Source organism: Rousettus aegyptiacus, unplaced genomic scaffold, assembly GCF_014176215.1.
Source record: "Rousettus aegyptiacus isolate mRouAeg1 unplaced genomic scaffold, mRouAeg1.p scaffold_m13_p_15, whole genome shotgun sequence".
Lineage (NCBI taxonomy): Eukaryota > Metazoa > Chordata > Mammalia > Chiroptera > Pteropodidae > Rousettus > Rousettus aegyptiacus.
The window spans coordinates 60,498,719-60,522,596 of record NW_023416290.1 but is presented as its reverse complement, the minus strand read 5'-3'; the positions used below and the strand labels follow the sequence as shown (position 1 = coordinate 60,522,596).

Sequence of the window (23,878 nt, the reverse complement as noted above, 5' to 3'; positions counted from 1 at the left end):
TGTCGCTGCGCACGCGCCACCCGGAGAGCGGGCCAGCCAAGTGCGCGTGCGCCAAGGAGGGCCGCCCCGGCCCCGCCCCGCCCGGCGCTGTCCGAGGTGCTGCCGCGGCCCGGGCCCCGACCGACGGCAGGGAGGGGCGGAGTCGCGGGCCCTTCTGCTGCCTCCCCACACCCGGGGCCTGGGGCGTCCGCAGCTCCTGCCCGCGCTCGCCACGGCGGGCCCGAGCGGCTGGGCGGGAGGCGCGGGGGCTCCAGTGCGCGTGCGCGAACGGTGCCTGCCCCTCCCCCGCCCGGCGCTGCTCAGGGGGCCGGGGCGCCGCGGGCTCAGCGGGGGAGCCGCGCCGCGGGAGCGTCAGGTGAGGCGGCACCCGACCCAAGGTCAGCGGGCGCGGGGGCGGGAGCCACGCAGGGTCTGTCCTCCGCGCGCACCGGGAAGGGCGTGTGACCTGGGGGGAACCACGCCCTGCCCTCAGTGGCCCAGAACAGACCCGCAAAGGGCACGCCGTGAGGGACCGAGGCACGCGCGGCTCGTGCCTCTCGCTGATCCTGGGGGTCGCAAGGCCTCCTCCCTCTTCACTCCACCACAACCCCGCACGGATGGGCGCCCTGGAGACAGTGACAGCCATCGCTGGAGCCTATGTGGTGACGCCCCGCCCCCTGCCCGGCCGGATTAGGGGTTTGACCACGGGGTGAAAGGATTTCTGGGCGGGTCTCCCCTGCTCTTCCTGCCTGCGCCCTCATCCCTGCCCCGGCGGACCTTTCCACGCGGACTGGCACCTAGAGTGTCCGTGTGATCAGCAGTGCCTCGAGCCCTGAGGAGGAAGCTAAGATCCTTCTCTACCTGAGAGGCCTTGCCGCTGGAGACTGGGGCGCGAGCCTGGGGCAGCCCTCTTGCTCAAGGAGATGGCTCCCAGGGGTCCGGAGAAATCCCCCAGCTTGGGGTTTACATCCGGAGACACCTGGGAACTGCCTCCGCCTCAGCCAAAGCTATTCCATTAAAACTTTTGCCGTGCTGTCTCTTCTCTAGTGACTTTAAATAATCACATGGATTACACTTTAGGGCAAGATTTAAACCAACGCCAAGGCCACTTGGTCCAGCTCCACATGACTCGCTCTCGCTAGCAGGGAGACCTGGTGAACAGACTGGTGTTCAGAGCTGGAGCCTTTTGAGGTGGGGCTCGAGGCCACGTGACAGCACACCCTCAGCCCCACCATCCTTGGCCGGCTTCTCCGCCCAGGTCCCCACCTTTAAAACTGGATTCATTTTGCCTGGAACTAGACCCAGGCCTTCCCACCCCTCTAGGACACAGTTGCATATGAGAAAATCCCCAACACACTACATTCCTTCACGGTCAGGCCACTGCTGAAACTACACTAGAAACCCAGTTGGTGGCCCAAGATCCCTTTCACACCCCAGCCGTTCCAGGGCCCCACCAACCCCCAAAGACAGAGGCGCGTATTTGGACCAGCATGGAGAACCATAGCTTCTGAGATGACTTTCGTATTGTTTGCCTCATCCCTCAATTCTCTGACAAGTGCCCTGAGGAAAAGCCCTCGTTCCAGCTAAGCTGCCCACTGCTCTTGGCCCCTGGAGGATGGGCTGCACAAAGCTGTGTCTTGATTTTTCTGTGGCTGGTGATTCCCTTAAGACTAGTCCTGCCATCGTCCCCCAACAGGTCACAACAGGTGGATCCCAGGGGAGGGGACAGCATGATGTAGGGACCTCTGCCATGGGCTCTGTGCCTTACAAGGTCACACCCCAGTCCCAGAGCGAGGAGTCCACATGCACAAAGTGACATGTTGGAGGAGCAGGCTTTTCCCCTTCTGGCCCACCTCGGGGACCAGGGCCCTGCGTTTCATGCCCACACACTCCCCGGTGCCTACTTCACACTGGCCTCTTGACCCCCAAGCCATGCAGTCAGTGGCTGTTTGCTAGGGTGCAGACGGCCGCACTACCTAGCATCCATACGCCCAAGCAGGCAGCCTCTACCAGGCAGGCGCAGGGTAGAAAGAACAGGGTACTGGGGTGTCTTTGTAAAGGAAAGAAACGCACGTTTTATTTATATTTCTTAAATTGGTGTGATTTTTCCAATGTTGGACACGGTGTGAAGGTCCGTCCATGCTCTTCCCTGGCTCTCAAATCTCAGGGCAGGCCTGCCAACCCGCTCTCCGGGAGGCGCCCAAGCTGGCGACTTAGTGGAGCTGGCGAAGAGGCTGCAGCTTCGCGGTTCGCAGCTGCTCCCGCAGGAGATGGCCCAGGGGGCGCTTGCACTGCTGCTGCTGTTGCTGCCCAGTTTCCCGCCCCTCGCCACCAGCTGCCCGGCCGCCTGCCGCTGCTACAGCACCACGGTGGAGTGCGGGGCCCTGCGGCTTCGCGTCCTCCCACCTGGAATCCCGCCAGGGACGCAGGTGGGCACCGGGTGGGGCCATGGGCCACGAGTGCCCGGGAAAGGAGGGAAGGGTGTGCGAGGTCCTGGTGGGCGAACGAGGACCCTAGGGTAGGGGGAGACCCCCTTGGCAGGTTAAACACTGGCCCGTCCTCTGGCCCACAGACGCTGTTCCTGCAGGACAACAGCATCACACGCCTGGAGCCAGGGGTCCTGGCACCCCTGGCCGCCTTGCGCCGCCTCTACCTGCACAACAACAGCCTGCGGGGCCTGGAACCAGGCGCCTTCCACGCACAGTCACGCCTGCTGGAGCTGGCGCTCACAGGCAACCGGCTGCGCGGCTTACACGTTGGCGCCTTTGCCGGCCTGGCCCAGCTGCGTGTCCTCTACCTGGCTGGAAACCAGCTAGCGCAGCTGCTGGACTTCACCTTCCTGCACCTACCGGTGAGGGGGAGGGCAGGGAAAAGGAGGGGTCCTCCTGAACTAACCCTGCTCTGCCAGGCTAGAGTAGTGAAGGAGACAAAACTCAACCCAGCCTAGCCTGGTAAGGGGGCATGTCTCCCAGGGTCCCTTTCCCTGATGATCTGCTGTCCTTGCTTCAGCGACTGCAGGAGCTACACCTGCAGGAAAACAGCATTGAGCTGCTGGAGGACCAGGCCCTAGCTGGGCTCTCGTCTCTGGCACTGCTGGACCTCAGCAGGAACCAGCTGGGCACCATCAGCCGTGAGGCCCTGCAGCCCCTGGCTAGCCTGCAGGTCCTGCGCCTCACAGGTACCTCCTTCTGGGGCAAGGGGTCACATGCAGGCACCTTCCTTGGCCACCATGCTGGCAGCAAGGAGTAGGCCCGGGTGTGGACGGGATCCAATGGCAGTGGCTCTGAGCTGCAGACCACTGGGCAGCATTCTGGAGGCCACGCCACCACCAGCAGCCATGACAGAATGCTACTAGGAATGGGGGTGCTGTAGGGGCACAGCTCAGCGACCCTGTATAAAGAAGACGGGAAAGATAGAACCCATCGAACAGATGGACAGAGTTGAGGGGCTTGCATGCTTTGGGGCCATCGGAGGGTGAGCAGGCAGAAACTGGAGACACTGGGACTAGGGGCATTTCTAGCAGACAGCACCTGAAGGAGAAGCTGACAGGGGCTACAAGGTTCAGAGCTGTAAGATGTCTATGTGGACACCAGGCTCCCCAACATAGGGGACTCACTGCAGGGACACTGTGGGGGAGGAGTTCCTGTAGAGACAGACCAGTGCCACAGGATGAAAGGAGGGGAGGGCCTGGCCACTCTAAAGAGCTCACGGTCAGAGAAGGGGTGGCAGGGGTCCCAATTCTGGGAGGTGGCACAGGGGGTTCTGTTCCGGCCAGCAGAACCCCAGCTGCGCGGGCTGTGATCTGGGGCCACCTGCCCACCGCTGCTGTGCCCACAGAGAACCCATGGCGCTGTGACTGTGCCCTGCACTGGCTGGGAGCCTGGATCAAGGAAGGAGGCCAGAGGCTGCTCAGCCCCAGGGACAAGATCACGTGTGCAGAGCCCCCACGCCTGGCACTTCAGAGTCTCCTGGACGTATCTGGCAGTAGCCTCATCTGCATCCCGCCTTCTGTGCACGTGGAGCCGCTGGAGGTGACAGCCAATCTGGGCGAGGACCTGCGGGTTGCCTGCCAGGCTTCCGGCTACCCACAGCCCCTGGTAACCTGGAGAAAGGTGGCCCAGCTTCGCGAGGGACACCCGCGGGCTCAGGCCCAGCCAGAAGGCGGGGCTCCGGGCCCAGGCGGGTACGGCGCCTCCGACACCGGCAGCGGCATGCTCTTCCTCAGCAACATCACCCTGGCGCACGCGGGCAAGTACGAGTGCGAGGCCTCCAACGCCGGCGGCGCCGCCCGCGTGCCCTTCCAGCTCCTGGTCAACCTGTCCCAGCAGCAAGAGCTGCGGCTGGCGCCTCCACCGCCCCCCGCTGCTGGCCCCGTGGGCCACGAGCCCCTGCATGAGGCGGGCAGCATGGCCTTCCGCGCCCTGGGCCTGGCCACGCAGACGGCCATAGCGGCGGCCATCGCGCTCCTCGCGCTCACGGCGCTGCTGCTGGCGACCCTGATTTGCCGCAGGCGCCGCAGGCGGAAAAAGGCGCCGGGGCCGCCGGGAGAGGGCGCGCTGTTCGTCAACGACTACTCCGATGGGCCCTGCACCTTCGCGCAGCTCGAGGAGCTCCGCGACGAGCGGGGCCACGAGATGTTCGTCATCGACCGCTCCAAGCCACTCTTCGCCGAGGGCCTGGCGGAGGCGGCCGAGGGCCCAGCGGCCGGCCCTGCGCAGGGGATCCCGCTGCAGCCGCCCGCCGCCTACGAGATCCACTGCTGAGCGCGCGGCGGGGCGGGGCGGGGCGGGGCGGGCGGCGCGCGCTGATGACGCGGCCCCGCGGCGGGGGCGCCGGCCTGCGGGCTCGGCTCGCGCATGCTCCGGCGCGGTCAGTAAAGGGTGGAAGCTGCGCAGTGTGCGGCGAGCGTGTGTGGGGTCTGGGGGCCCCGGGGGTGGGGCTGGGCGCAGGCACCTGCGGACCCCCAGCTCTGTAGACGGAAATTCTGGGATGCAAACGGAGGATGGCCAGGGAGGCTCCCGACACCCCCACTGAGACCCTCCAGAAAAGATCCCTCCCAGAATCACACGAAGCTCCTGCTCTGCAAGGCCCGACTCGACTTGCGAGCCCGCTGGAGGAGCTCGGGCGACCCGACTGTGGAGATGCCAATACAGGCTGCGATGCTGGGAAGGTGCCCATGGAGGGAAGGGGGCAGCAGACTGTTACCCAGGAGCCATGCATGAGGTGACAGCAGAGCGAGCCACGAGTCCCTCTGACCAACCAATTAGGACAGAAAAAAACCACCACAAATTTAAGTTGCAAACACACTGCACATTTGTACCTTAATGACACCCTCTGGCCCCAAAACACAGCCGGCAAGGGAGTCTCCTGGGTGCCAGGGCAGGGAAATCTGTGACAGGCTTGAGTGCGTGAGACCCCAACCCTCCTTGAAGCAGGTCCCTGTCCCAACTTCAGCCCCAAAAGAGTCTGCTCTTGGGAGGGGCCCAGAGAGAACGCCCTCTCTCAGCTCAGATCTGGGACCCCAGGAACACTCTGAGAAGAAGGCAGCCAAGTGCAGCAAACTAAGCAGAGCTAAGCCGGCCTGGAATCTAGACCCCAAGCCCACAGATGTTCGGCCAGTCCGGGGGGCAAGTGAAGGGTGCTGCAGAAAGCACAGAGAAGCTCAAGGTGCACCCAGGAGCAAGGACACCAGAGACCAGTGCCTTTGTGTCAGGCCTCCAACAGGGTCCCAGCAAAGGCTCTGCCTACCCAAGATGGGGAGGGGCCTACTTGGACCCAAGGACAGCCTGTCTCAGCCAGGGCCCAGCGGTCACAGGCTGAAGTAGTCTGCAGCCAGACGCCCGTAGATGTCAGTGGTCCAGAGAACGTGGGCTCGACCTGAGGCCAACAGCAGCTGGTGTAACTCAGCCTCCACGCGGGCGAATTTCTCCTCATTGATGGAGGCCTCCAGCAGGACAGAGGCAGGCGGTGGCCAGGGCAGGCCCTCGTAGCAGTCCACAGGGAAGGGGTGCACCACAGTGCGCAGCTCGGCCTGCACCGCTGAGTCCCGCAGGAGCTCCTTAAGGCCTGCCATGGACAGCGGGTTGCCGTAGAGGCCGAGGTAGCGGAGGCTGGTGCAGCGAGTCAGCACAGGGAGTGTGGCCAGCAGCTGGGTATCAGCGAGCTGGCACTCGGTCAGCTCCAGGTGCAGCAGCGTGGCTGCCGCTGCCTGCAACAGACCCTGGAAGGGCTCCAGCTGGCTGCCAGACAGGTCATTGCCACTCAGGTCCAGCTTCTTGAGATGGACAGCATGGGGGCTCCGTGCCAGGAAGCGCAGATCCTCAGGCAGCAGAGCGCAGAAGGCCAGCTCCAGGCTCTCCAGGGGGCTCTGCAGGGTGCTGCAGAGGAAACAAGATGTCAGAAAGGGGAGGGCCAGAGGAGGGTGTCCGGGAGCGCAGGGGCAGAGCAGAAGTGGGGCCTGCCTACCTGAGCAGCTGGTCCAGCCGCCCCGAGAGGAGAGACGAGCCCATGCTGAGCTCCCGCAGGCGGGTGAAGCGGCCCATCTGGGCCAGGAAGTAGCGGAAGTTGTCCTCGCCATCCACAGAGGGCTGCCGCGAGTCCCCGTGCACATAGTGTAGCCGCAGGCTGGCCAAGTGCTGAAAGCGGGCCACGTGTGGGATGATGACAGACAGACCACGCAGGCCCAAATTGTTGAAGCGCAGGTCCACGCGGCGTAGGCAGCCCGCGTCCAGAAGCTGCAGCAGGGCCACAGTGTTGCGCATGGGCAGGTCCTCAGCCCGCAGGTCCCGGCAGCAGAGCCGCAGCGGGCTGCCTACGCTGCTGCGGAGTGCCTCCCGCAGGAACGCGTAGGAGGCCCGGTTCACCCGAAGGTCCACGCGCACCTCCACGGGAACTGGGGCCAGCCCGGGCTCCCCAGCCCCACCCTGCTGCTGTGCGATGCACGTGCGGGCCACAGCTGCCGTGCAGTCCCACATGCTCATGGTGCCAGGGTCCTGCTCCACACCGTCGTCCAGGAGGCCCGTCATGTCCAGCACCCGCAGTGCATGCTTCCTGGGAGCACGGATGGGCTGAGGCAGGAGACGGGACAGAGCCCACACCCACTCCCAGCCACCTTGGGACAGAAGCAACATGCCTCTTCCTCCACTGAGCTCTTACACTAGCCTAGACTCTCTCGAGGGGGACCCTCTTTGCATCCCCTAGGCCAGAGGGCCAGAGGGTAAGCTCATACCTGCAGAGGGGCTGTGTGCCGGCCTCCGTCTCTGGGGCATGGAGCCGGGCTGTGAGCCCCAGGATCACCGCCTGCATGCTCTCTGTGCTGGGCCGCTCCTGCAGCAGGGCCCGGCTGCAGTGGGCACATTCCTGCAGCAGCTGCTGGAAGCTGAGCAGTGGGAAGGGCCATGTGTGCACCAGCTCACGCAGTACAACAGTCTTCTTGTCCATGAAGGCCACCTTGAACAGCAGGGGGAAGAGCTCGCGTGGCAGCAGAGGCAGGGCCTGGCAGGCAGCTGGCTGGCACTGGAGCACCTGCCGCGTGCTCAGGAACACAAGTGTGTGCATGGCGCTGGGCCAGGCAGGAGGCCACCTGCAGAGAAGGGACCTTCAGCGGGAAGGACAGACCCCACCACACACAGGAAGTGGGAAACCCCAGCACAGTGCTTGCCGCAGAGCCGGCGCTCAGTGGTGGACCCCAGCCCTGAAGAGTGAGTGCTAAGTCCCTAGGAATGGGCCAGGCAGAGTGGAAAAGGACAAAACCAACCCTAATTCCAGCCCCTCAGAAGGATGAGGCCTTTTTAGGGGGGCGGAGGACCATCAAATGGCACACAACAGTGTGGCACCGGAGAGGACTGGCCTGCCTGGATGTGCTTTTGATAGCTATATTCCAGGCCTCCTAAATCACAAAGCTGCTTATTAGAGACTCTCTCTTCTTTAAAAGCAGAATAAGGCTCAGACCCCAACCTTCCCCAGCACTAATGGGGAAAGGGGGCTGGAGGCTGTTTCCTCCACCACGCTCCCCAGAGGCTCCTGCAGGCCAACCCTGGATCCCACTCGCAGTAGAAAGGAGCTGGAAACACAGATGCATATTAATAAACACCAGGACAGAGAGAAGGACCAGGACCCAGGGAACAGGCTCCAGATGGCAGGAGTAACCCAAGCCATCCACGGGAGCCCTGAAACCTAACTATACCCAGAAATGTCAGGCACAGAGACTCTTGGAAACTTAGAGAGAGAGAAAGCAATTCTAACCCACTGAGGCCCTTGTCACCTGTCTAAATATCTCCCTCTTCCCTGAATGACCATATTGAGAGCGCAAGCCTTAAACTCATGGGACCAGAAGGCCCCAGGACAGAGATCACTGACAGTTAGAGGCAGCCGGAAAAGGGGCGCCCAGATTGAGAAGGGGCATACTGGAGACGCCTAAGGCCACGGGTTACCCAGGTGTCAGTTCTGCTGACTTCAGCAGCAGCAAGTTAGGCCACTTACTGTGTGCTGGGCATCTTATCCCCAACTGCCTCCAAGGCATCCCCCTGAAAAGGTTAGAAAATCAAGACCCAGGCCTTCCCCGCCTAGGGTCGCAGCCTGGGAGATGAGCCGCGGGGGCGGGGGAAGGGGGGAGGGCAGTCTGGCACCAGACCTCACACAACATAAGCCCTTAGGGCTCTGGTTCCTGAGAAGCCCCGGACGCCAAGCCTCGGCCTCGCTCCGCCTGTGGACAGATCTCGCGAGGACGATTCATACCTCGCTGTGACAGGACAGACCAACCGAGCACCTGTCACGAGAGGAAACGAAAGCAGCCAGTGTGGTCACCGGGGGAGGAGTCTCTGTGTGGTGGCCGCGGCCGCCCCTCCCGCCGGCCGCGCGGCTCCCTGAGTTTCCGAAGACGCCCCCGTCCGGCTCCTCCCGACCTCGAGCCGCGGGAGGCACTCGATCCGACGCCCTCCGCCTCCCGGTGTGTCGACGCCCGGCCGCGGCCGCTCGGCCCGGCGCGGGGCCCTGCGCCCGTCCCCACCGCACGACGACACCGCCCGGGCGCCCGAGCCCGCGTCGCGCCGCGCGGCCGGCCCAGGAATGCGCGCGCCCCGCTCCGTCCCCGGCGGGCGGCCCGCGCTCACCGGCCGCGCAGCCGCCTCCGACGCCGACGGCCCCGCCTCGCCGTCCGCTGCGGCCCGCCCCGCGCCGCCGCGCGCCGCGATGACGCCGCCGCCGCCGCCGCATTGGCCGCGCCCCGGGGCGCCGCGGATTGGCGGGCCCAGCCCGGGGCGCCGCGACGCCCCGCCTCCCGGCGCGCCGAGCGCAGCCATTGGCTGGCGGCCCGCGGCCCGCCCGCGGCGGGAGATTCTCGGGCCGCCGCGCTCGGCGCTGCCCGCGCCATGGAGCGGCTGCGGGACGTGCGGGCGCAGCTGCAGGCGTGGGAGCGCGCGTTCCGGCGGCGGCGCGGGCGGCGGCCGGGCCAGGTGCGGGCCGGCCGGGGGGGGGGTCGCGGCGCGGAGGGCGCGGGCCCGGCTGACGCGTTCTCTTCGCAGGAGGACGTGCGGGCGGCGCCGCAGGAGACCCGCGGTGAGCGCCAGGGCGCGGGGCGGAGGGTGGGGGGTGGGGGAGCGGCCTGGGACCCACCCGACTCCTGGCCCTCACCCCTCACCCCTCACCCCTCACGCCGCCCCAGCGCTCTACCGAGAGTACCGCGCCCTGAAGGAGGCCCTGAGTCGGGCGGGCGGCGTCGAGCCCCGCAGCCCCGTGCCGTCGCTTCCGGCGGCAGCGGAGGAGGAGGTACCCGGGCCCCGAGACCCCGGCCTTCCGGCTTTGCCTTCTGTACGGCCAAGCCTGCGAGGGGCGCAGAACTTGGGGGAGGACTGGGCAGGTTGCAGGAGGGCCGGGCGATCCTCTCGTGCTCTGATGGGCTGGAGACGGGGCTGGAGACACCTCTGCCTGCCCTCCAGTCTTTGCCTGGGCCCCCACTGTCTCCTCCTGCAGATACCTGAGCCTGGCTGCTGGGGGTCCCACCTGAATCGGGGTGCAACCCAGAGTTCCCATCCGAGCCCAGAGCTGAGCTCTCGGGGTTCTGTGCAGGACTATGGGGAGAGGATTAAGGCCAACCTGAAGGGCACCCTGCAGGTGAGGGGTAAGGGCGGGACAGGCAGTCCCCCCTGAGTCCAGAACTGCCCTTTGCCCAGGACCACCAGACACTCCTTCCTGTCAGACTCCTCACACACACGTGCTTGCACTAGCATGCACACGCGTCTCTGCCATTAACCAGGTTGCTCCTGGAAGGAGCTCAGAGCCTGTCTCTGCTCTCAGCTCCCTTTCTTTTCCAGCCAAGTGCTTCTCACCTTGCTCCACTGTTGAGGGTGGGGACTTAGGCAGGTTTCAGAGTCTGGGGCTGCCCAGAGCCTGAGTGTCTGCTCGCTGGTCTGTCCTCCCCCTCCTAGGCTGGGCCAGCCCTGGGCCGCATACCCCGGCCTCTTCGAAGAACCCCGTCCATGCCTTCCATGGGGCCACCAGATGCAGAGGTTACCACCGTCCCTCCAGACGTCAGCGACGTGCCCTCACAGCCTCCCAGGCCCCAGCTGAGGCCAGGCCGGCTCCAGCAGCTGCAGGCGTCCCTGAGTCTGCGGCTGGGCTCCCTCAACCCTGGCTGGCTGCAGCGTTGTCTCAGTGGGGCCCCAGACTTTCTGGGGACTCCTGAGGTCTGCCAGCCTGTCCTGGGTACAGAGGAGTCACAGTCTCAGACTTCAGGTGTCCTATCTGCTCTTGGTCCCAGTACTGGCCCCAGGGAACCTTTACAGGGACCAGAGGCTCCAGCTCTGCAGGCAGCCAGAGTCAGTGCAGGAAGCCCCCCACTTGGTAGCCATCAAGGCAAGAAGCGGAGACGGAAAGGGGAGCTGGAGGAGAGCCCTGCACAGGCTCAGCGGAACAACAGCCAAGCGGGATCCCTGCCTGAGGGAGCTGGGGCCGCAGCGCTTTTGGGACACTGTCCAGGGGAGCCCGTGCAGGCACAGCCCCCCACCAGCCCCACGGCCTGCAGGTACCACAGCTTCGGCATTCAGCACAATCACTTTGAGTTGAGGCAGGATGGGAGGGCTCTGGGCACGGCCCACCTGTGCGTCCCTTCTAGGCCAGTCGTCTGCGACAGGGGTAACTATGTGCGGCTCAACATGAAGTGGAAACGCTATACGCGGGGCCCGGCCCCGCGTGGCCGCCTCCTCCGTAAACAGGTGAGCTGGCAGAAGGCACGCCCCCCACCCCTTCCGCCTCCCGCCTCGTGACTCCCCTTTGTGGCCCTTTCCCCAGGTGTGTAAGCAGAAGTGGCAGAAGAAAGGGCAGTGTTTTGGGGGTGGTCAGCCCAGAGCCACCACCGAGGATTCTTGCTTCCGATGCGGGCAGCTGGGCCACTGGGCATCCCAGTGCCCCCAGTCAGGTGAAGCCTCTGCTCTGGGTGGTGGGTCGGGCAAACACCGGAGAGGGTGTTGTGCTCTCTGGAGGTGGGGAAAGTGACTTAAGCAAAAAGCCCTATTAACTTTCTGTTCCTGGCCCAGAACCTACCCTGGCCTCCCAGAAGGACGGCAAGGGCGAGGATGACATGCACACCCTGCCCACGTCGGAGGAAGTAGCCCAGAGGATGGGTACTGCCTGCTCTCAGCTCTCCGGTGAGCGAAGGGCTGGGGGACAGGTTTAGACAGTGACCATCTTACTAGGGTGGTGCTAGTCCACACTGGGGCTCCCACACCATCCACTCCTGTCTGTCCTCAGCAGGTGAGGAAAACGCACAGCCTGTGGAGCGGCCTGGGCCTGGGCCACCCTGTCTGCCCACACCCATGCCCCCACTCTACCAGCCAAGATGCTCGGGGCAGGTAGCAGGTGAGCAGATGCTTGCCAGCCTAGAACCTATACTGAGGGGCAGGGATGACTGGGGACCGTACTGACCACCTGCTGTGTCTACAGAGACGCCAGCTGAGGTGTTCCAGGCCCTGAAGCAGCTGGGGCACCAAGCCTTCCGCCCTGGGCAGGAACGCGCAGTCATGCAGGTCCTGTCTGGTGAGCATGGCTGCCACGGGTGGAGAGGGGGCGAGGCAGGGCCGAAGCTGGCCGCAGAGCAGTACTGCTGATCTCAGTCCCACCCAGGCGTGTCCACACTGCTGGTGCTGCCCACCGGTGCTGGCAAGTCCCTGTGCTACCAGCTGCCTGCGCTCCTCTACGCCCGGCGGAGCCCCTGCCTCACGCTCGTCATCTCCCCTCTCCTGTCACTCATGGATGACCAGGTGTGCAAACAGGACCTCTGAGCGCACCCACGGCTCGTATGTTCCTTTGGCCTCTTGCGTCTTACCCTACCCCCACCCCAGAGCTGCAAGGAGCCAGCTGGTCTCCGCCCACCCACTCTCTTCACAGCCCCAGGCCTGGCAGTGGCCTAAGGGCAGCAGGGCCGTGGCTGGCTAGACTCAGGCCTTCCCCCAGGGGAGCAGCTCTGGGAAGGGGCCACCCCAGTGCGGCCCGTGCTCCAGCACTACTCAGCCAACGCCCCAGGTGCCTCTGAACTCAGTCCTAGCACCCAGGGTCTGGGCATTTGCTCATCAGAGGGCTTGGGGTGAGGCCAGCAGGAACTGTCAGGCCGAGCAGCTTGGAGAGGGATCTGGAGAAGGGCCAGGGCTGAGTAGCAGGCTGTGCTCCTGTATTTACAGGTGTCCGGCCTTCCGCCAGGCCTGAGGGCAGCCTGTGTGCACTCAGGCATGAGCAGTAAACAACGGAACTCTGCCCTGCAGAAGGTAAGGAGTCTCAAGGGGGGTGACTGGTAGGGGCTGCGGACAGGCCCCTGGGTAGTGGTCTTGATCTTCTTGTCCCCAGGCTCGGGCAGCCCAGGTACAAATACTGATGCTGTCGCCCGAGGCACTGGTCGGGGCTGGGGCAGGAGGTCCTGCTTGCCTTGCCCAGCTGCCTCCAGTGGCCTTTGCCTGCATCGACGAAGCCCACTGTCTCTCTCAGTGGTCCCACAACTTCCGGCCCTGCTACCTGCGCATCTGCAAGGTGAGCCTGGTCCAGGTACAGGTGAGCAAGCCAGGGAAGTGGACTGGTGTCCTTACTGCCTCTCTTGCACAGGTGCTGCGGGAACACCTGGGTGTGTGCTGCTTCCTGGGTCTTACAGCCACAGCCACAAACAGCACTGCCCTTGACGTGGCCCAGCACCTGGGCGTGGCCAAGGAACATGTCCTCAGGGGACCAGTCACCATCCCCCCCAACTTGTTCCTCTCTGTGTCCATGGACAGGGACCCAGACCAGGTAGGTAAGCACACCTGGGCCTGGTGGAGACCCTGCCCTCCGACCGCCCACACTGGCTGTCTCCCACCAGGCCCTGGTGACACTGCTGCAGAGTGACCGTTTCCGCTCCCTGGACTCTGTCATCGTTTACTGCAACAGACGAGAGGACACTGAGCGTGTCTCTGCTTTGCTTCGCACCTGCCTGCGCGAGGCCTGGGCCCCAGGGCCCAGAGGTGAGGTGGGGGCCAGGCCGTGCCCCACAGACTCTCCCAGGTTAACATCCTGCCTGACCACGCGTCTCCCTTGCAGGCCGAGTCCTGGAGGCTGTGGCCGAAGCCTACCATGCCGGCATGTGCAGCCGGGCACGCCAGCGGGTGCAGCGGGCCTTCATGGAGGGCCGGCTGCGGGTGGTGGTCGCCACCGTGGCCTTTGGGATGGGGCTGGACCGACCAGACGTGCGGGCGGTGCTGCACCTGGGGCTGCCCCCGAGCTTCGAGAGCTACGTGCAGGCCGTGGGCCGCGCCGGGCGTGACGGGCAGCCTGCACACTGCCACCTCTTCCTGCAGCCCCAGGTTGGTGCCCACACCTCTCGAGCACCCCACCCCCCGCCCCGCTCAGCACCATGGCCGCGCATCCACAGTTGTTCTGCAGGGCGAGGACCTGTGGGAGCTGCGCAGACACGTGCATGCCAGAGCCGCCGACTTCCTTGCCCTGAAGAAGCTGGTGCAGCGAGTGTTCCCGCCCTGTGCCTGCCCCCGGCAGCTCTCAGGGCAGGAAGGGGGCGAGAGCCAGGCCAAGCACTCGGCCTCGGCCTTCGCGACTGAGTCCTCGAGGGAGGACAAGCAACCTGGCGGTGAACACACAGTCCGGTGCCCTGGCCATAGGCGGGCACTCCCGGTACAGCCGACAGTACAGGCCCTGGACCTGCCTGAGGAGGGTGAGCGCCGGGGGCAGGAGTTTGGGGAGCACTCTGTGACCCACGTCCACTGATCCCCGCTCTGCTCGCAGTTATTGAGACCCTGCTGTGTTATCTGGAGCTGCACCCACAGCACTGGCTGGAGCTGCTGGCACCCACCCACGCTCACTGCCACCTACATTGCCCTGGGGGCCCTACGCAGCTCCAGGCCCTGGCCCGCAGGTGAGCACACACCCTACCCCAGGCTGAGGACAGGGCTGGAACCTGGCTGCTAGTCACTGGTCCCTCCTGGCATAGGTGTCCCCCACTGGCTGTGCACTTGGCTCAGCGGCCACCTGAGCAAATGGGCGGAGGAAGTGGCGCTGTGGAACTCGACGTGGTTGAGCTGGTGGACTCCATGGGCTGGACGCTGGGCCCTGTGCGACAGGCCCTCCGCCAGCTGCAGTGGGACCCAGAGGCCAGGACAGGTGCGTCCATCCCCGGCCCTGTGTGCCACCCACCTGCCTACCCACCCCTTCTGACGTGCTCTCTGGCATGTGTGCCTCAAGGTACTGGGGTGACAGTGGAGTTCAGGGAGCTGGCCTTCCACTTGCACAGCCCCGGGGACTTGACAGTCCAGGAGAAGGACCAGATCTGCGACTTCCTGTATGGCCGCGTGCAGGCCCGAGAGCAGGAGGCCCTGGCCTGCCTGCACCGTACCTTCCAGGCCTTCCGCAGGTACGAGAGTGGGTGGACAGGGCCTGGGGCTGCCCCGTGCCAGGCAGGCAGCTCTAACGAGCTCCTCCTGCCGCAGCATGGCCCTCCCCAGCTGCGGGCCATTCCTGGAGCAGCCAGATGAGGAGCACAGCGCCAGGCTCAAGGCTCTGCTCAGCCAGTACTTCGAGGAAGATGGGCTGGGGGGCTCAGGGGACGAGCAGAGCCCGGAGCCGGAACAGGCCAGGGTGAGTGCCAGCCCCTCCTGGGGGTTGCACAGAGGGCCCTGGAAGCTTGGGTCAGCCTGATGCACTGCTGCCCGCAGCTCCAGGACTGGGAGGTCCAGATCCGCAGGGACATCCGCCATTTCCTGCACTCATGGCCGGAGCAACGGTTCTCAGGCAGGGCTGTGGCCCGCATCTTCCACGGCATTGGTGAGGCCGGGGAGGCTCAGCCCCAGTAGGCATGGGCTGGGTGCCCAGTCGGCTGGCGGCAGGGCTCAGGGCCACATGTCCCCTCCTGCTGCAGGAAGTCCCTGCTACCCGGCCCAGGTGTACGGGCGGGACCGGCGCTTCTGGAGGAAGTACCTGCACCTGAATTTCCACACCCTGATGCAGCTGGCCACAGAGGAGGTCCTGCTGCGGGGCCACTGACCACCTGCCTCAGGAGCAAGCTCCCATGTTGCCGGCTCAGGCGTGAATGGCTCTGCGTTGCAGTACAGAGTGTCGTGTGCAGCAGCTCAGCAAGGCAAAGACAAGGGGATATGGCTGGCCAAGACAGTGACCACCTTAGACCAAGCCCATTGCTAGGGATATGGGGACATAGAGGCCCCAAAATGCAGAATAAAAAACTTGAGTTGTTTTCAGGGACTCTTTTCCAGTGGGGCAGTGCCCACAGTCAGAGGACACCACACATCCCAAACACAGACACAGCCAGGCCACAGTCTTGCTCATCTTTATTGGCCAATCTGTTTGCCCAGCTAAGCCAGGGTGCCGGGCGCCAGGCTCAGGTACAGAATGGGCATGGCTGAGAGAGCGAGGAACAGGGAGAAGCAGAAGCGCAGCCCCAGGCTGTCGGCCAGGGCCCCGGCCAGTGTGCCCAGCAGCAGCTTCCCCAGCAGCTCCAGGGTGGCCAGGAGGCTATAGTGTGTGCCCTGAGATGGGGGAGAGGGGAGGCGGCAATTAGGTCAGGACTTGCTTGGACCCTAGCCCTGCCTCCCCCCAGTCCCAGCCACGTTTCTCACCTGCAGGGCACTGGGTGCCAGCTGGCTGCAGCGCATCATGAGTGTGAAGGTGGCGGTTGTGACCAGGCCCCCCAGGAAGTGCTGCAGACACAGGCTCAGCAAGGCTGCCCCTGGAAGGGCCAAGATCAGCAGGGCCCAGGACTCTGTGCTTTTCCCCCCATGGCCAGCCCCTCACCTCTCAGAACTGTGCCTGGGCCCAGCCTGGCCCCTGGGGTGTCCAGGTAGAAGAGCAGGGCACTCTGGCAGGCAAGGCCTCCAAGGCGGAGCCGCAACACTGACCGCAGCAGGGGCAGCAGCTGCCTGTGGTGGGGAGGAGGGGCAGGTCGGGGTGTGGGGCAGGCCAGGAGTGAGCAGGTAGGCGGGACAGGCTCAGGAAGGCTCACCGGTGCCTGGCCAGCAGGGCCCCACCCAGGAACGAGCCGGCAATGGAGCAGGCCACAGCACCCACAGCATTCCACAGCCCCAGCTCTGGGGCAGAGAGACCTCGGTCCAGCAAGAGGAGCGGAAACAAGCTGCTGGCGCCCTGTTCACCTGTGGGGAGAACATGAACCAGGGAGTCCGCCTCCCATCTCTGCCCAGGCCTTGTCCTACCCCCCAGCCAGCCTGCTGCCCTGCCTCTGTCCTGGGCCACAGGTCCCAGGAGATAGCGTTAACTGGGCATCAGCCAAGCTTAGGGCCAGCATGAACAGGAGCTTGTGGCTAGAGCTCAGAGTGGCCATGGAGGTAAAGCTGGAGAAGGGCAAGGCCCAGTGACAGCCAGGCTTGGCTCCAGCCCACAGGTCACACCCCAGGAAGAGGGCAGCCCCACAAGTGGGTTCCTGGGCTCCAGAGGACTCACCCAAAGCTCCCCAGGCTCCCACTCTTGCCATTGCCTGACTCAAGACCTCACTCACCCAGCTTGTAAGTTAGCACGAAGCCTGCCATCCACAGGGTCCCTGACACAGCCAGCAAGTCCCGCAGAAGGTGCAAGGTGTGGGGGGGGAGTTCTGAGGCCTGAGGCCCAGGCCGTTGTTGCAAGGCGGGCGCAGCCCAGGCCAGGGCAGCAGCCAGCCAGTAGGTGGCGGCCAGGAGCAGAAAGAGCAGGGGCCAGGAGAGGGTGGGTACAAGGGCCAGCAGCCCGCCTCCCGCCAGCACCGAGCCCAGCTTGTACGCGACCACCTGCACGGTGTTGCCAGGCCCCAGCTCTGCTGGCTCCAGGAGCTGCACGGCCAGCACGTCCAGGGCCACATCCTGCACAGCAGCACCCAGGTTCAGCAGCAGAAGCAGCCCTGCCACAGTGACAGGCAGCCCGGCCTGGCCAGCTTCAGTAGGAGGCAGGGCTGCCAGCAGCCCACACAGCAGGCCCAAAGCTGCCGTGCTGAGCACTACCCAGGCCCTCGGGGAGCCCCGCGTGTCCACCAGTGGTGCCCACACCAGCTTGAACAGCCACGGCGCATACAGCACCTTGGCCAGTCCCACGCGTGTCAGGGAGAGACCACCAGCTCGCAGCAGCATGGGCAGCAGGCCAGACTGCAGCCCATAGGGCAGGCCCTGCACCAGGTAGAGACCGGCCAGCAGCAGCAGCTTCCCGTGCATGACCCGGAGTGCCGGCGCCAGGGCCAGCCCGCAGGGTCTGGGGTGGGATCCGAGCTCCCCGCCAGAGTCCGGGGCAGGGCAGTTGCGAGTGGGAGTGTGGTGTGGCCTAACCCAGTAAGGGTGGGGTCAGGGGCCACACGGCCGCATTGCCTTTGGACCAGGCCCAGCGAGGTTAGGCCTGGATTGGCTAGCGTCCGCACTCACGGCCTCGCGTCCTCGGGGCGCTCGTACGCCCAGGACCGCAGGCCGTCCTCCGCTCCAACACCATTCAGCCGGGAGCGCGCCCGGGTGGCGCGGGGCCATAGAGCACTCGAGCGGGCCAGAGCGCCCGACACCCTCAGGCGCCCCCAGTGGCCAACCTGGGTGCTGCCGGCATGCCGCCGGACACAGGCTGGAGTCCGTGGCCCGGCGGCCTGCACGCAGCTGCGGCGCTGAGGACAGACGGCATCGAACGCAGTATGCGGCAAGCCCATGCTGGCACCTCCCAGGGTTATCAGTCCCGCCCCCACCCCCGCTCCCTGCACCTAGACGCTAAATCTCCAAAAGCGCTTTCTAGTATCTCGCCCGAGCTTGCTTTTTGTGGTGACGGCAGGGTCTCCACAGCAGCCCCCAGGCAGGAGCCGGTCTGTGAAGGTTCCACTGAGCGCGGCAGCATACCTCTGCCCCTGGCCTCTCACCTCCTGACGCCTGTGGTTTCAGCCGCGCTCCCCCCGCCCCCAAACCAGCGGCCGCGGACGACCATAGAAGGCCAGTTTGTGCAAAGGTCAGGCCCCAGGCTCAGCCAGCTGCTGCCTGCAACACACTCTGGTGTTGAGACAAGCCCAGACCGTGCCTGACCCCAGATGGCTTTGCCGAGAAAGAGACCCACCCAAAGGAAGCTGAATGTGGGGTCCCTGCCGCCTCTGCTGCCCAGAGGAGGCGTGGAAGCAAGGCCCATGAGCAAGAACTGCCTCGCCAGTGGGCAGAGAACCAGAGCCCTGGCCCACGCTGTCTCCCAGCCATGGGCCCAAGGCTGGCCCAAGCCCTATACCCACCCACAGGCACATGGACCAAGGAACTTTCTCAGCAGCCAAGGCCACTTCTACATATGCTGGGAGACCAAGTTTCCTTATGCATAATGTATAAAATAGGGACTACCGTTTCTACCTCCGAGGACCACTTGTGTAGTGACCCACAACACTGTCTGGGGTGAACACAGTAGGCACTCATCCTCATGTTCTGGGGGTAAGGATACAGGGCTGTCCACCTGCCCTGGCTGGGTCCTCCAGCCCAGCTCTTCTCAGGGCGCCTCTCACTCAGCGTCTTACCTGCTTTTTTCACCCGCACCTGTCCTCAGGTGCTCCAGCTTAGGTGGGGGCTCGCCCTCCCCACCCCCAGCCTAAGGGCTGCATTTGCACTAGGAGGTCGCACACACTCAGCAGTTCAAACCACGCGAGCAGGGGAAGACCTTGGCAGCCCCAGGCAGCCATTAGGAGGAGAGCCCAGACCTCCGTGAGCCCAGGGAGGTGCCGGGGATGCAGGCAGCCTCCTCTGTGCGCCCTCCTGGACCACTGCTCCTGAGGGCAGTGCAGCATTCGCTCATGGCTGAGTCCCCCGGCGGGCAAAAAAGGCACTTGGGAGACAGAGGTGGGTGGGGAAGACACACACGGGCACCGCCTCCTGGCAGTCGGGCCGTCTCACAGCTTTATTAGGGGCCTGAGAGAGGCCTGAGCCCGGCCCCACAGGCGGCAAGTCCAGAGGGCACCAGAGACCCCCAGGGCCTAGGCACTGTCAGTCGGGGTCCCTGGCCTGGTCCCTCAGGAGTATTCCTGGGTGAACTTGGCGTGGAACTGGCTCAGCTTCTCCAGAAGGGGCCGCAGCTTCTCCATGGGCGGCAGAATGGTCATCCTAAATTGGGGAGGAAGGTAAGCAAAGGGGGGGGCGGGGCCGCGGGTAGGGGCTGCATGGCAGGGCCTCACCGGAAGTGGTAGGTGCCTTCCCGCTGCCCGAAGCCGCTGCCGGGCACCACGCAGATGCCGGTCTCCTCCAGCAGGCTCATGCAGAAGAACATGTCGGGAGCCAGGCCCAGCTCCTGAGACGGGCGGGTGGGCTGGCGGTCAGGGAGGGAGATGAGTCTGGGCTTTGCCCCACCCGCCCGCCCACCGAGCGGACGCCGCACCTGAGCGCGCTGAACCGCACGCGGGGGCAGCTGCATGCGTGGGAACGAGTACATGGCGCCCTGCACCGGGTTGCAGTGGATGCCGGGAGACTCGTTGAAGACCTGCTCCGTGAGCTTGGCCTTGGCCGCCAGCTCCGCCAGCACCGCCTGCTTCTCCTGCAGGGGGCGGGGCCATCAGGGCAGCGACCCCGGCCCCAGCGGCTCCGGGCCCCAGCCGCCCCTCCCCGCCCCTCCCCGCCCCTCCCGCTCACTGCCTGGAACTGCGCGAAGGAGGGGTCCGAGGGCGCAGGCGGGCTGACCACCACGTCGAGCAGGACCTGGCCGGGCACGGGCGGGCACAGCCGCACGCTCATCAGTTTCCGCATCTGCTGCTGCACCGCGGGGTCCATGTTCACCACCTCCACGTAGCCGCCGCGGAACCCGCACCTGCGGACGAGGGCGGGTGTCGCACGGCCGGCAGAGGCAGCTGGCCAGGCCACACCGCCGCCCGCACGGCCCATACGCACTCTCCCATGTAGCCCTTGGAGACCGAGTGGAAGGAGGCGAGCTCCTGCTGCTCCGCGTATGGCGACCCCATCTCCGTGAGCACCTTCTTAAACGAGTGGAACTGCGAGCCCTCGGCATACACGTTGTCCTGGTACACCTGGATGGGTGACAGCGTCACCAGGGGCGCCCGATGTTGCCACACACCCCCGCCAGCCCACGCGTCCCCGCCGCCACCTCATCAGCCAGCAGGAAGAGGCGCTCTTCGAAGGCGAAGCGGATCACGGCCTCGATGCACTCGCGGGTCTGCACCTGCCCTGGGGCGCGGGGGACGCGGCATGTTCGGGTCAGCCCAGAGCACGCACCCCGCTTCGGGGGGGCGTGGGGGGCAGGCTGGCCCCAGCGCGTCGGGGCGGGGGGCGGGAGGGGCGGGGGCGGGCGGCGCACCGGTGGGGTTGCCGGGGTTGATCACGCAGAGCGCGCACGGGCGGCAATGCTCGCGCGCCTGGCGCAGCGCGCGCCGCAGCTCGGCCACGTCTAGCGCCCAGACGCGCTCCTCGTCCAGGTAGTAGTCCACCTGCACCGCGTTCAGCTCGGCCAGCGCGGCCGAGTACAGTGGGTACTGAGGGATGGGGATGAGCACTCCCGAGCGCGTGCGACCCTCACCGGCCACCAGCAGCTTCAGCACTGTCTGTGGGCAGGATGGGGAGGCGGTGTCGGCGGGGCCAGGGGCTGCACCCCCGCCCCCCCCCCCCCCCCCCGCACACAAAGAGCCACGATGTCCTGCCTTGGCTCCTACCACGATGGCGTTGCTGGCCCCCGTTGACAGGAAGATGTTGTCGGGGTCTGCAGAAATGCCTCCGTCGCGCTGCTGGATGTACCGCGCCACATCCTCGCGGATCAGCTGGATGCCGGAGCTGATGCTGTAAGCTCCTGGGCCCGAGGCAGGGTGGGACGAGGAAGGACACTTGCGGTCCCTTTGCAAGCCTCAGGAAGTGATCCTCCCCTTCCAGCAGCCAGGGCCAGCCCACTCCTGTCCTCCAGAGAAAGCCTCCCTCCAGTTCCTGCTCCTCCCGGGGGCTTGGGCCGGTCCCAGCACTTGCACCTACCTAGGCTGTGGCCCCCACACGCCCGCAAGATGTGCTCCGCCCTTCTCTTGGCGTCCTCCGGGAAGTTGGGGCTGTTCAGGAGATCCGGGTGGGCACAGAGGGCCAGGACCTGGGAGGAGTGAGGGCTGAGGCCAGGGCACATGGGCTGACTGGGGAGGGGCGCCAGGGCAGTGAGGGCCTCACCTGGCGCAGGAAGGTGATGGGCTTCTGCCCCATGGCCTGGGCATCCCCGATGTTGGCACGGATGACCTCAGTGAAGGGTTTCTTTACACCCTGGGCGGGGGGCGGAGACGGGGAGAACAGGCCTCACGACTCCCGCAGGCCCTTGTCCCATGCGACAGGGGGGAATGGGGCCGACTGGGCTGCCCACGTGCAGCCCGGAGGGCGGGGGTGGGGGCCGGGGCATACCTGGCGCAGCTCCTGCTCCAGCTCCAGGGCGCGGAGCACGATGGGGCCGCGGACGGCGTACTCCACCCTCCGAATGCTCGAGTTCATGGTGTCCAGCGTCAACACCTTTTCCTTTACCCCTGTCATTGCAGCCTGGCTGTGGTCACCTGCTCTCAAGGCCATGACCCTGCTCAGGCCAGGCAGGAAGGAGGCTCAGGAGGTGGCACGGTCCGGAAGTGGGCGAAGGCAGCTGGGTCCAGGCTCAGTGGCCAGGCTGGGGAGGAGGGCTCAAGATAAGAGGGCGCCCTCCTCACTACAGCCTGCTGGCCCTACTGAAAGGGACAGAAAAGGTTGGAGGAGGAGCTGGGGACACCAGGCCCGCCCCACTCATCGGGGCACAGCTCTGCCCCAGGGAGCCACAGGGAGTGGGTGAGCAGGCAGGCGGGGCTTGGGGCGAGGCCCGGTGCCTGCCCAGTGTCTCCATGACGGGGAGCAGGAGACCCACATGGGGGGTAGGGACAGACGGAAACTTCGAGAGGCTTTGAGGGACGGTTTGGGGAAGGGAAGGCAGTTGACAGAGCTGGGCAGGGCTGACTCTGAGGGGGGAGTGGAGCCTGGGGCCTCGGGTCTACCCAGCAGGGCTCAGCAGAGGCCCCTCATCCTTGCTTAATCTGGCGGGCCTATATACCAGGTAGCAGCCAGGCCTCAAGAATCGTGGGGTATCTGGGGAGAGGAGCAAGGCATTCAGACCAGAGGCTCCACCTTCCCCCCACACCTGGCCCAGGGGCTGGACCTTGGGCCCCATACTGTCTGCAAGGCCAGAGTCTCTGGGCTGCGGTGTCCGGGAAGGGCCCTCAGACACTTCGCTGCCCTGGGCTGCAGTGTGCCTTTTTGCCAGGCTGGCCTGGGGCTGCCCTTGGTGCCCCCCCACCAGCAGTCACTGAGCCTACTTCCTTTGCTCCTGACTGGTAGAGAGAGTGGGAAACAGGCCGGGATAGGCCCTCAGGGCCCCACCCCCGCAGGCCCTGCCCAGGGGTGGCTCCCCCAAGGGCGGGCAGGCGGGCACGGGAGGGTCAGGGAGACAGCCTTCTGAGCTGGGCCCTGGCTGTGGCCAGCTGGCCGATGGGTGGGTTCCCTGGCTCCTTGGCCGAGAGGAAAACCACAGGAGCCCAGGCGGCTGGCTTCTCACCTCGAACCTTTCTGCTCTGCTCTGCTCTGCTCGCTGCCACTGCGGCCTCCCTGCTGCAGGCCTGTCCCTCTGGCCCCCAGGCCAGAGTGCAGGTTAATGCGGTCCGGCCTCAGGCAGAGCCAGCCCTGCCCGCCCCCTGGCCGCGGAGCCCAAGTGGCAGCAGAGGTGGCAGGTGGACCTCGGGCAGCCGCAGTGCTCCACGCACTAAATTTAACCACCGGCCTATCTGGCGCTCTCCTTAGTTGGACACCCGTCCAACCACCGATGGTCAGGGAAGGGCGGGCCCCACAGACACTGGGGTGACCTGGCTGGGGTTGAGTGGAGAGGGGAAGGTGACCTGAGCCCATGCCACCCAGCACCGGTGGCCGTGCAAAGCTGCCTGCCGGGGACAGAGGAGCTGGTAGTTCCCTCAGTCCTCCCACGCAAGGCCCCTGAGGGGCCCCTGTCGTCCTGACACATCGTGCCCAGCCAGCTCAGAGCCTGAGTGGCCAGCTGCTGGCCCCTTTTGCCAGTCCAGGCCAAAGCTGGCAGCCAGGCGCCAGGATCGGATGCATGCCAGGAGCAGGGGCCTGCCCCTGGGAGGTTCCCGACAATAGCCTTGTACAGCCTCTCCTCTAACAGGGACTCCCCCAGCCCTGATCCCCAAGGAGCGTCCTTCCGAGGCTCCCTGCTCCCCTCCGGAAAGCAGAGCTGCAGAAGTGTCTCTGGGAGGCTGCGGTGGGGGGGGGGGGGGGAGCAGGGTGCAGCAAATGCCATGCTTCTGGCCCAGTGGAGACCTCACTCCCACGCAGGGCCGGGCCACTGCCAGCAAGCCCTAGCGCGCACTGACAGGCCCCAGCGGGTGCTCGCAGGGACTGCTCCCCCAGGCCCAGCCGCACAGCAGCACCCACTGCAGGGACGG

General features: G+C 65.6%; 5 protein-coding genes across 25 annotated transcripts; 2 read left to right on the top strand and 3 right to left on the bottom strand.

Annotated features, from left to right (window-relative positions):
• Window positions 1-85: 85 nt before the first annotated feature.
• On the top strand, window positions 86-5,165 carry LRRC24 (leucine rich repeat containing 24). Of its 6 annotated transcripts, none has more exons than XM_016131864.2 (6): window positions 225-641; window positions 1,060-1,170; window positions 2,147-2,408; window positions 2,567-2,830; window positions 2,989-3,157; window positions 3,817-5,165. In XM_016131864.2, exons 1-6 carry the CDS (start codon window positions 637-639, stop codon window positions 4,740-4,742), a joined length of 1,737 nt encoding a protein of 578 aa, XP_015987350.2. In that variant the 5' UTR covers window positions 225-636; the 3' UTR covers window positions 4,743-5,165. The 6 variants fall into 6 exon arrangements, with proteins under 6 accessions (XP_036089123.1, XP_015987350.2, XP_015987348.2 ...); XM_016131862.2 differs by having other exon boundaries at window positions 2,552-2,830; window positions 2,998-3,157; XM_016131861.2 differs by having other exon boundaries at window positions 2,552-2,830.
• A 103-nt stretch (window positions 5,166-5,268) lies between these two features.
• LRRC14 (leucine rich repeat containing 14) lies at window positions 5,269-9,147 on the bottom strand. Of its 5 annotated transcripts, none has more exons than XM_036233232.1 (6): window positions 9,090-9,147; window positions 8,612-8,746; window positions 8,461-8,504; window positions 7,208-7,561; window positions 6,445-7,029; window positions 5,269-6,356 (listed from the first exon to the last, which is right to left on the bottom strand). In XM_036233232.1, the coding sequence occupies exons 2-6, from the start codon at window positions 8,621-8,623 to the stop codon at window positions 5,789-5,791; spliced, it is 1,563 nt and encodes a 520-aa protein (XP_036089125.1). In that variant the 5' UTR covers window positions 8,624-8,746; window positions 9,090-9,147; the 3' UTR covers window positions 5,269-5,788. The 5 variants fall into 5 exon arrangements, with proteins under 5 accessions (XP_036089125.1, XP_036089126.1, XP_015987344.1 ...); XM_036233233.1 differs by lacking the exon at window positions 9,090-9,147 and adding an exon at window positions 8,883-9,015; XM_016131858.2 differs by lacking the exon at window positions 8,461-8,504 and having other exon boundaries at window positions 9,090-9,115.
• Window positions 8,817-15,698, top strand: RECQL4 (RecQ like helicase 4). 7 transcript variants are annotated; one of them, XM_036233221.1, is made up of 22 exons: window positions 8,817-8,926; window positions 9,501-9,534; window positions 9,641-9,786; window positions 9,949-10,089; window positions 10,404-10,999; window positions 11,090-11,189; window positions 11,266-11,392; window positions 11,511-11,621; window positions 11,725-11,832; window positions 11,917-12,009; window positions 12,097-12,233; window positions 12,651-12,734; window positions 12,814-12,993; window positions 13,066-13,245; window positions 13,316-13,457; window positions 13,534-13,796; window positions 13,876-14,161; window positions 14,233-14,362; window positions 14,438-14,857; window positions 14,934-15,081; window positions 15,159-15,267; window positions 15,362-15,694. In XM_036233221.1, exons 5-22 carry the CDS (start codon window positions 10,455-10,457, stop codon window positions 15,484-15,486), a joined length of 3,288 nt encoding a protein of 1,095 aa, XP_036089114.1. In that variant the 5' UTR covers window positions 8,817-8,926; window positions 9,501-9,534; window positions 9,641-9,786; window positions 9,949-10,089; window positions 10,404-10,454; the 3' UTR covers window positions 15,487-15,694. The 7 variants fall into 7 exon arrangements, 6 of the variants coding, with proteins under 6 accessions (XP_036089114.1, XP_036089112.1, XP_036089111.1 ...); XM_036233219.1 differs by lacking the exon at window positions 8,817-8,926 and adding an exon at window positions 9,313-9,431 and having other exon boundaries at window positions 15,362-15,698; XM_036233220.1 differs by lacking the exon at window positions 8,817-8,926 and adding an exon at window positions 9,314-9,431 and having other exon boundaries at window positions 9,641-9,744; window positions 10,404-11,189; window positions 14,438-14,607; window positions 14,689-14,857; window positions 15,362-15,698.
• Window positions 15,699-15,771: 73 nt separating this feature from the next.
• On the bottom strand, window positions 15,772-17,999 carry MFSD3 (major facilitator superfamily domain containing 3). Of its 2 annotated transcripts, XM_016131926.2 has the most exons (6): window positions 17,408-17,999; window positions 16,970-17,344; window positions 16,460-16,607; window positions 16,252-16,376; window positions 16,077-16,186; window positions 15,772-15,986 (listed from the first exon to the last, which is right to left on the bottom strand). In XM_016131926.2, the coding sequence occupies exons 1-6, from the start codon at window positions 17,649-17,651 to the stop codon at window positions 15,813-15,815; spliced, it is 1,176 nt and encodes a 391-aa protein (XP_015987412.1). In that variant the 5' UTR covers window positions 17,652-17,999; the 3' UTR covers window positions 15,772-15,812. The 2 variants fall into 2 exon arrangements, with proteins under 2 accessions (XP_015987412.1, XP_015987411.1); XM_016131925.2 differs by having other exon boundaries at window positions 16,970-17,992.
• A 1,279-nt stretch (window positions 18,000-19,278) lies between these two features.
• On the bottom strand, window positions 19,279-23,752 carry GPT (glutamic--pyruvic transaminase). Of its 5 annotated transcripts, XM_016131889.2 has the most exons (12): window positions 22,978-23,752; window positions 21,810-22,062; window positions 21,585-21,674; window positions 21,402-21,510; window positions 21,080-21,225; window positions 20,740-20,983; window positions 20,530-20,609; window positions 20,316-20,452; window positions 20,061-20,235; window positions 19,810-19,965; window positions 19,610-19,722; window positions 19,279-19,538 (listed from the first exon to the last, which is right to left on the bottom strand). In XM_016131889.2, the coding sequence occupies exons 2-12, from the start codon at window positions 21,969-21,971 to the stop codon at window positions 19,448-19,450; spliced, it is 1,503 nt and encodes a 500-aa protein (XP_015987375.1). In that variant the 5' UTR covers window positions 21,972-22,062; window positions 22,978-23,752; the 3' UTR covers window positions 19,279-19,447. The 5 variants fall into 5 exon arrangements, with proteins under 5 accessions (XP_015987375.1, XP_015987378.1, XP_015987376.1 ...); XM_016131892.2 differs by having other exon boundaries at window positions 20,127-20,235; window positions 21,810-23,752; XM_016131890.2 differs by having other exon boundaries at window positions 21,092-21,225; window positions 21,810-23,752.
• Between the last annotated feature and the right edge of the window lie 126 nt (window positions 23,753-23,878).

What these genes read in the sequence shown, in the direction of transcription:
- LRRC24 (XM_016131861.2), top strand. An exon ending in GAATCCCGCCAGGGACGCAG is followed by an intron (nt 2,409 to 2,551) that starts GTGGGCACCGGG and finishes TCTGGCCCACAG; the next exon opens with ACGCTGTTCCTGCAGGACAA. An exon ending in TCACCTTCCTGCACCTACCG is followed by an intron (nt 2,831 to 2,988) that starts GTGAGGGGGAGG and finishes TCCTTGCTTCAG; the next exon opens with CGACTGCAGGAGCTACACCT.
- LRRC14 (XM_036233232.1), bottom strand. An exon ending in GGCACACAGCCCCTCTGCAG is followed by an intron (nt 7,030 to 7,207) that starts GTATGAGCTTAC and finishes CCGTGCTCCCAG; the next exon opens with GAAGCATGCACTGCGGGTGC. An exon ending in CGGCTGGACCAGCTGCTCAG is followed by an intron (nt 6,357 to 6,444) that starts GTAGGCAGGCCC and finishes TTTCCTCTGCAG; the next exon opens with CACCCTGCAGAGCCCCCTGG.
- RECQL4 (XM_036233217.1), top strand. Translation starts at nt 9,348, where the DNA reads ATGGAGCGGCTGCGGGACGTGCGGGCGCAGCTGCAGGCGTGGGAGCGC. An exon ending in TGCCTGCTCTCAGCTCTCCG is followed by an intron (nt 11,622 to 11,724) that starts GTGAGCGAAGGG and finishes GTCTGTCCTCAG; the next exon opens with CAGGTGAGGAAAACGCACAG. An exon ending in CCTGGACCTGCCTGAGGAGG is followed by an intron (nt 14,162 to 14,232) that starts GTGAGCGCCGGG and finishes CTCTGCTCGCAG; the next exon opens with TTATTGAGACCCTGCTGTGT.
- MFSD3 (XM_016131925.2), bottom strand. Translation starts at nt 17,651, where the DNA reads ATGCACGGGAAGCTGCTGCTGCTGGCCGGTCTCTACCTGGTGCAGGGC. An exon ending in CGTGCTAACTTACAAGCTGG is followed by an intron (nt 16,608 to 16,969) that starts GTGAGTGAGGTC and finishes TTCTCCCCACAG; the next exon opens with GTGAACAGGGCGCCAGCAGC. An exon ending in GCCCTGCTGGCCAGGCACCG is followed by an intron (nt 16,377 to 16,459) that starts GTGAGCCTTCCT and finishes TCCCCACCACAG; the next exon opens with GCAGCTGCTGCCCCTGCTGC.
- GPT (XM_016131889.2), bottom strand. Translation starts at nt 21,971, where the DNA reads ATGGCCTTGAGAGCAGGTGACCACAGCCAGGCTGCAATGACAGGGGTA. An exon ending in TCTTCCTGCTGGCTGATGAG is followed by an intron (nt 20,453 to 20,529) that starts GTGGCGGCGGGG and finishes TCACCCATCCAG; the next exon opens with GTGTACCAGGACAACGTGTA. An exon ending in TCCAAGGGCTACATGGGAGA is followed by an intron (nt 20,236 to 20,315) that starts GTGCGTATGGGC and finishes CCTCGTCCGCAG; the next exon opens with GTGCGGGTTCCGCGGCGGCT.